At 43.2% G+C, this 8,789-nt stretch overlaps 1 protein-coding gene across 1 annotated transcript; it reads left to right on the top strand.

The window, feature by feature from the left end:
- On the top strand, positions 1 to 3,953 carry LOC107528825 (C-C motif chemokine 3-like). Its single transcript, XM_016201993.2, has 3 exons — positions 1 to 245; positions 3,163 to 3,274; positions 3,681 to 3,953. The coding sequence occupies exons 1-3, from the start codon at positions 134 to 136 to the stop codon at positions 3,802 to 3,804; spliced, it is 348 nt and encodes a 115-aa protein (XP_016057479.2). The 5' UTR covers positions 1 to 133; the 3' UTR covers positions 3,805 to 3,953.
- The last annotated feature ends 4,836 nt before the right edge of the window (positions 3,954 to 8,789 follow it).

The raw sequence follows: 8,789 nt of genomic DNA, 5'->3' as shown, positions 1-8,789 counted from the left end.
GCATCTGGCCTCTGCCCTGTGACTTCCTGATTCTCTTCTTCTTATAAATACAAGGGCAGAGCTGGGGTCCCAGGCAGTCCGGGAGCAGAGAGCCCAGGAGTCCTCGGGCCAGCACTGCCTGCACACCTGGAAGATGAAGATCTCCGAAGCTGCCCTCTCCTTCCTCATCCTGGCTGCTGCCCTCGGATCCCCGGCCCATGGATCCCTGCCCCATCAACTTCAGGACTCTGGCTCCCATAGCCTAGGTGAGTGCAGTGAGCCTTCTCACTGGTGGCTCATGCGATGGTAACTTGCAGTTGGGTGGGGAGGCACAGAGGGACCCCCTCTGTTCTCCTGCGACATGGAGGTGAATTTGGCACCTGTTTAAAAGCAGCAGCAGTAAGGTATAGACCTCTCTCTCTGCAGCCTTTGGTCCCTGGGGAAAACTGTATACAGATGGCTTGGGAAACAGTTCTCCCTTTTCATGGCCAGAATTATTTCATATCTTCTCTTAGCTGATACAGGGCCATTATGTGCTAGATCAAAAAAATTGTGGTAAAATTGTAAATGTGAAGCAGCATAGAACCTTACGACATTAGAACTATTATATCCCATGCAGTGTAAAACTATCATTTTGAAGAGGAAATGGGACAAGCTGGGCAACTGGCTCACCAAGTCTACCTAACCATTCTATTTATTTATTTAACAAATAATATCTAGTGCTGCCCATGTACAAGCAGGCACTGTTCTAATTATCTAATAGATTTTAATACACTGAATCCTCCTAACAACCCTGTGGAATAGACTATCAGCAACTTGCATAGTTTTGCATATTATTACTATTCTCATTTGACAAATGAGAAAGCTGAGGCACAGAAGACTTAGATAACTTGCTCAATATCACACAGCCAGTAAGTGGTGGAGTTAGGGTATGAGCTAGTTAGGAAACTGTTCTAGAAAAACAAGTCCATTTAAGACTTGATTTTCCAAGCTCCACACACATCATATCAAGCATATTGACATGTACGCACATACCTCATTAGATATAATTTACAGGTAGCTATATAAGAAATGATCTAAAGGTTTAGTTGTGCATAATTAGCATAATGCAGATCTACAATCCCTTACCCAAAACATTGGAGGCTAGATATATTTTGAAATGCAGAATCTTTCAGGTTTTAGAAAGGTAACACAATATGATCCAGCAATTCCATTTCTGGGTATATACCCAAAAGAACTGAAAGCAGGAATATGAAGAGACATCCATGCTAATAGCAGCATTATTCATAATAGCCAAAAGGTGAAAGCAACCCAAGTGTCCATCAACAAAGGAACAGATTTTTAAGATGGTGTATATACATACAATGGAATATCATTCAGCCTTAAAAGGACAGAAATTCAGACACATGCTACAACATGTATGAACATTGAAGAGAGGTCTGTCTATACCTCACATTATGATAAATGAGAAAAGCCAGTAACAAGAAGATAAATACTGTATGATTCCACTGATATGAGGTACTTAAAGTAGGCAAATTCAGAGACATAAAGTAGAATGGTGGTGGCCGGTGGGTTGGGGGAGGGGGGAATGGGGAGCTATTGTTTAATGGGTACAGAGTTTCAGTTTTGCAAGATGAAAAAAGTTCTGGAGTTAGGCTGTGGTTATGGCTGTGCAATATGTGAATGCCCTAACCTATACCTTTGAAATGGTTAAAATTCGACCAGTTTGGCCTAAAATACAAATCTTCTGTTCTTCCTCTGAACCTAATAGCATTTTTAAAAATATATCTTCATTGATTTCAGAGAGAGGAAGGGAGAGGGAGAGAGAAATAGAAACATCAATGATAAGAGAGTCATTAATCATCTGCCCCCCACTGGGGATGGAGCCCCCAACCCGGTCACGTGCCCTGATCTCCTGGATCATAGGTCTATGCTCAACCGCTGAACCATGCCGTCAGGGCCCTAATAGCATATTGACTGTTCTTATATCTTTGATCTCACTCCACCTTCTCTTATTTGATGACTAGAGTCTAATAGGCTCCTGGATAGTCCCTATCCAGGACTGTTTTCCATTCATTCACCTAACAAATGCAGGGTGTGGCAAAAGTAGGTTTACAGTTGTATGTGAAACACAGAGTTTATTCTTGTATAATTTATTAATTGTTGTATTATTTTCCATACAAACAACTGTAAACCTACTTTTGCCCCACCCTTTATATATTTAGCAGGTCTAGATCACTGTGTGCATAGGGTACAAGGTCACAGACCCAAGACAAAAAAAAAAAAAAGGTTAAAGTTATACATTTTATAGTATGTATATTTTACCACATGTTCAAAAACTAAAAATATTTTTTAAAAGGTAACACAAATCTGCACATAACTGGACATTACTTATCATTCCTGCCAAGTCTGGGAAGCATACTTTAATCAAACTAATATTTCTGCAGCAAACAGGTATTTTACACTAATGGGTTAAAGACTATAAATGGCCTCACTTCACTTCGGGCAACATTGTGCCACCAAATCAGTTAGTGGGAAATTTTTTTGTTTCCAGAGCCCTGTGGATTCCAGAAAGCATGGAAAGCATTATGGACTGTATCACATGATGAAACTACCCGATTTATTTATTCATGTTGGATTTTCAGTTTGTTCGTTGTATTTAAAGTCAATAGAATGTTTTCACGTCTCAAATGTTTTCAAAAGTTCCCTGAAAAATCTCAGGGTGCCAATGGAGAAAATGGACCTGGAGGCAGGCCTAGAACCCAGACTGGCACCCAGTATCCCAGCATCAATGCCTCTGTCCCAGAGGGTTAGGCTGAGGAATGGGAGAGATCTCCAGGGAAGATCAGAATGTGCTACTGGTCCCTCCTCCAGAGATGGCCTCTCTTCCACCTGGCTGTCCTGGAGTCCACTTGCCCGGGGGAAGGGGTGCTCTCTGATGCCTCCCGCAGGTATTAGACCTTTCCACTTCCGGGAGAAATGGTCCTGGCCCTGCCTGGGTGCTCTCAGACTCAGAGCTCACCCCGGGGAGGGTGAAGCAAGGAGACACCTGCAGATGCTATGAAGAGGAAACACCCCTTTTGAGTCCTGTGCCTTCTCACCCTCCCCAGCACTTTGGAGGAAAGGATCTAGTTTTCCTCAAAAACAGACCTGGTCCTTAAATGGCCCTTTCTCTTACTACAGGCTTTCACCGTCCTTCTGAGTGCTGCTACTCCTACATCGCACGAAAAATCCGATGCACATTGATGCAAAGTTATGTGTCAACGAGCAGTGGCTGTTCCAGGCCTGGAATCATGTAAGTACCAAGCGTACCGGCCATGTCTTGGGAGGGGGGGCCTGACAACGGATGTATGTCCGGAGAAGCCCCACCCTCTGGATCCTGCAAGGCCAGGGGAAGTTTGTGCCCTCATTAGGATCCTGCAGAGCCTCAGATATGAGATGCTCCCCGTGAAGGGGGAGGCTAGGAAAGAAGGAGACAGCAGGAGCAAGGCCGTCCCAGGAAACTCCCATGAGTCACTAAGAGAGTCTCAGAGGCTGAGGGAGGGTCTCAGAGAGAAGACACCCTGAGCTCCTGCAGCAGAGGGAGGAAGGAACAAGCCGGGCTGAGTGGGGAGTCCGAGGGGCCAGGAGGATGAGGCTCCCCATCCTTAATTTGCAGAACCCTCCTCACCGTGTAATCTTTTCTCCCCCTGCATCCCCAGCTTCATCACCAAGAATGATCGGAAAGTCTGTGCCGACCCCACTGATGCGGGAGTTCAGGAGTGCATGGTGAACCTGACGCTGGGCTCAGACAAAAAGCCAAAAATTTTGTTGGCAGAGAGATAGCAGGGGTCACCCACTCATCTCCATTCTCCTTACTTCACCTCCTGGGAGTTTCTTGGCCTGAATTATTTTTTCAAAAGCAACAATTACTGTTCTGTGCTGGTTACTAAAGCTATGTACTAATAAAAGGTATCCAATTTGACTTTACTAAATTTCTGAACTTTAGGAATTGCTGGACTTTGGAGTTGTGTTGTGTTTTTTTCCAAAATGAAACATCATAGTACAATTTTTAAAAATCTAAAAACATAACTCATTCAAATACAGATTGAATATGTCAGAGATGTACTTAACCCATTAATGAGGGAATCTGATTCTAATAAAACTGATTCTAATATCATCCGAGAAACAGATTTATGCAGTTAGTTGGGGGTGGGATTTTGGAATGTTGGTTAACTTAGAGAAAAACAGTAATATCCAATATTGTGACATAACTAACTTTTGGAATTATCTTTTCTCCTGGACATAAACCATTTGCTTCTATGCTGGACAAAAATCCACAAGTTAACATGTAATCTCACCAAGTCTGGGGCCTGATCAGTAGTAAACAGAAAATCAGAAGTTCATTCCCGCACTCACGTGAGGACTCTGGGTCAGCCTTTTAGACCAGGCTCCAATGTAGTCAAAAGGCGCGTGGTCATCCTGCTGCCTTCTTTCTGTTTGGCATGTTTTTTCTTAATAGAAATAACTTCCTAAAAGATGTCTTCTTTAAATTTAAAGGACATTAAGGAAAACATTTCAAGTTGAAGTCAGTATCAATTTTACATTCATACCTATTAAAGCCTATACACTTATATTTATAATTAGTAAATGTTGGTCAACTGTCTCATAAAACTCAGAAGAAAGCACTGAATTCTAAACAACAAAGCTTTTCTATTTTAAAAAAAGTTCAAAACCTATATGCAGACTTTTTGGGTGATTCACCAAAAGAAATCAATAGGGGAAAAACTGATTGATAACCAAATACTCTTTATAATAATAAACCACTATTTAAAAACAAAACAAAACACCCTGAGACAATGATTAAAACTGGAAATGACTGTCATGCCAAAGAGATAAAACACAAATTCACAGTATATCCCATTCTGCCTACTCAAATAACTCATCTTTGAAGGTTTGACTACAGTGTAGAAAGGTTTCTTTTCCTCCATCATTTGGGAGCGGAGGGATGGGTAGGAGAGGGGCGGGGAGAAGGGGTAAAGCACACGTGTACATACAATTGAAACAAGCATTCCAGGTGATTTTTCTGCAGGTGGTCCTAGGGCCTCACTTGGACACATCATTGTAGGAGGTGAGGGCGAACAGGCAGCCAGCTGGTGGACCGCTGAAGGGGAAAAGTGCCTTAGTGTACCTCAGCCTTCGCGGGTGCCTTTCTTTCTTCCCCGCATAAGGGGAAATCCCTAGTTCCCTGACTGCAAGCGCAGATTCTGATTGCGGGGCCCTGGCTCTGATATTCGAGGAGGAAGGAGGGGTGTGGCCAGTCAGGCTTTCACTGAGACTATCAGAGAGCTTCATTTAGGGGGAAGAGAGGGTTGGGTCTTATCTTTGACCAGAAGTTATCCAGAGTACTGCCCAACTCGCTGTCTGGCCCACTGTCCCCTCTGGAAGACTCCCAAAGCAGATACCCTCTTCTTTTCTATTTTTCTTTTTTTGTTAATCCTCACCTGAGTATATTTTTTTCCATTGCTCTTCAGAGAAAATGGAAGGGGGAGGGAGGGAGAGAGAGAGAGAGAGAGAGAGAGAAAGAGAGAAACATCGATGTGAGAGACACACATCGACTGGTTACCCCCCACATGCGCCCGGACCTGGGGCAGGAATCGAACCCGAAACCAAGGTACGTGCACTTGACCAGGAATTGAACCCACAATCCTTTGGCGCATGGGGCTGTGCTCTAACCACTGAGCTACACTGGCCAGGGTGCAGATATCCTCTCTATATAGAGCATTGTGCTTGTAGATTTATCCTGGGGCCAACCCTGCACCTGACGGTCCTGAAGTAGGGACTGGCAAGGTCCTGGCTTGTTCTCTCCACCTGAGCTGCTTCTCCCAACACCCACTGACTCTGATTTTTGTGTTACCCAGAGGCCTGTTGAGAAAATGCTTTTCCAATAATCTCTTCTTTCACCTAGATGAAGATATGTTTTTTCAGTCTCCTTGTATTTTGCCATCGAGCTGGCACATGTCCTTTATATATAAAACAGAAATTTCTTACCTTATGATCAGCTGATGTCATCTTTTCTGATCCCCTACTGCTACTATGAATCTATTTCTGTTTTCATATATAGGGTGTCCCCAAAAAATGTGTACACACACTTTGATTATAAAGACAATGTTTATTAAAATACATTTCATTTTCAAAATTGAGCTATCAGCTGTTAAAGTGTGTATACATTTTGGGGGAATACCGTGTATATTCTGTCATTTCAATGGCAATTGGGGAGGCGAAAGAGGCAAACACAGATGCTTGGGGTTCTGGCCTAAATTTTTACCCATTTGTGATCTTTCCTGTTGCTCTCTTTACTACACTATATTATGTTGAATTCCGAAGCTTGGAGATAAAATCAACCCACTGAGCTCTGGAATATATGACTGAGTGATGGCAACAGTAGCTTTTGGCTTCTCCAGTGCTTTTGTTTCAGAGTCTTGGGGAAAATGTTTAAGAATGTTGGATTAAGACTGTGCTGGACCTAAGAGGAATGTGTACGGTTTCATTGGTTCTCTGGCTGCTCAAGTTGTTAGCTCAGCAGAGTGAAATGGAGAACACAGGCTACCTAAGCAAGGATTTGGGTCATGACGATGGCAGCTGAACAGAAATGAAGGACGGGAACCAAGAATCTGGCAATCACAGGTCTTTGAGGTCCTGGAGAAGACAATGACGTTGTGACTAGGTCAATTGCATAAGACTCACATACTCTCTTTCCACAGTTCCTCAAAAACAGCATTTTTTTTTTTCTTTCTTGTTTTCTTTGGTGCTTCTGCCAGAAACACCCCTCCTCCCAACTCTTCCCAGCAAAACTCAACCCAACCTGCAAGGTTGGATTCAAGGGCAGCCATAAAACCTCCCCTCACTATCCCAGCCACAGCATCCATCTCCCTTTCTCTGGAAGCCTAAAACATATTTACTGTTACTCAAACAGATAACTATTGAGTGACTCCTCTGTCATACACTGTAGGCATTGCAAAATCCATGAGAGAAAAACAAACTAGATTCCAGCCCTTCAAGAATATTTCAGTATATGAAGAAGACTGAAAATAGCAAGATATGACATCTGTGTCCAAGAATCATAGTTAATTCATCACTAAATCTCCAATTATGCAACACTGGGTTAAAATTATGAGGTTGTCTGTGCCCTAGCCAGGTTGGCTCAGTGGTTACAGCGTCAGCCAGCAGACTTAAGGGTCCAGGGTTCGATTCCAGCCAAGGTCATGTACCTCAGTTGCAGGCTTGATCCTGGCCCTGGGTCAGGGCACGTGCAGCAGGAAACCAATCAGTGTGTGTCTCTCTCTCCTTTCCACTCTCTGAAAAACAACAGAAAAAATATTCTCGGGAGAGGATTAAAAAAGAAAAAAATTATGAGGTTGTGTGTACTGAGGGCAACCAGCCTGGGGCTCAGGCCTCCCCAAGCCCCAGTCAGGCTGCCCAAGGGCCAAAGAGACCAAAATATTGAAGCACACCAGTTCGGAAGCTGTACTACAGGCATACCTCAGAGATACTGCAGGTTCAGTTTCAGACCACTGTTATACTGGTGGAGGGTCTTGCTTTCAATTTGTAATATAATGCAACATCTGTGAAATGCGATAAAGTGAAGCTCGCCCTCGCCGGTTGCTCAGTGGTTAGGGCTTCCCAAAGCCCGCGGACTGAAGGGTCCCAGGTTTGATTCCCACCAAGCGCATGTACCTCAGTTGCAGGCTCAATCTCAATTCCCGGCCCCAGCTGATGGGCAAGCAGGAGGCAACCAGTTGATGTGTCTCTCTCACATTGATGTTTCTGTTTCTCTCTCTCTCTCTCTCTCTCTCTCTCTCCCTCCCTTCCACTCTGAAAAGCAATGGAAAAAAAATATCCTCGGGTGAGGATTAAAAAAATAAGTGACGTGAAGCTCAATAAAATGAGGTGTGCCTGTGTAGACCAGGGCTTCTGAAACTTCAGTATGCATAAGAATCACCTGGAGGGCTTATTAAAAAAGATTGCTTGCTGGATCCCATGCCAGAAATCCAGATTCAGTAGGACTGGGTGGGGGCAAAGAGTCAGCATTTCTAACAAGTTCCCAGGTAATGCTGATGCTGCATGGTAAAGTGGACATTTGAAGAGGAACTCTCACTCTTAACTTCGTAACTTCAGTATTACTTGCAAGTTTTTTCTTTTCTTTTCTTTTTTTTTTAACAAGGGGAGGGGATTTACTTTTTAGCAGCATTTCACAACTGCAGTCATGAAGCTCTCATGTTTCATGAATTAACATATAAGACAAACTCTGAACTATCCTACAGTATATTTTCTTCTAAAATAAAAAATAATATATATGACAAAAACCTAATAAATATACATATCATTGTAAAACAATCTGCTTTTAAGAAATTATGTGCCCAGCCTGGCCGGGCGTGACTCAGCGGTTAAGCGTCGACCTAGGATCCAGGCGATCAGAGTTCGATTCCCGGTCAGGGCACATGCCCGGGTTCCGGGTTGCAGCCAATCAATGACTCTCTCATCATTGATGTTTCTAGCTCTCTCTCTCCCTCTCCTTTCCTCTCTCTGAAATCAATAAAGATATATTTAAAAAAAAAAAAAAAGAAATTATGTGCCCATTCATGAGTGCCAGCAAGTGAGAAGGGAGGTCAGCTCCTGTTACTTGCAACTTTTATAAAAAGCACTGTCAGATGTGAGAACATAAGACCCTTCCCAAGCTCCACTGAAAATAAAAATGAACCTTACAAAACACCCTTCAGCCCCATACATTTTTATATATTTACATTTCATGCTCTGCTAAAATTTGCAGA

The sequence above is a fragment of the Miniopterus natalensis genome, chromosome 17, assembly GCF_054644295.1.
Source record: "Miniopterus natalensis isolate mMinNat1 chromosome 17, mMinNat1.hap1, whole genome shotgun sequence".
Taxonomy (NCBI): domain Eukaryota; kingdom Metazoa; phylum Chordata; class Mammalia; order Chiroptera; family Miniopteridae; genus Miniopterus; species Miniopterus natalensis.
Note: the sequence above shows the minus strand (reverse complement) of the source record. Positions and strands in the feature narration are given on the sequence as shown.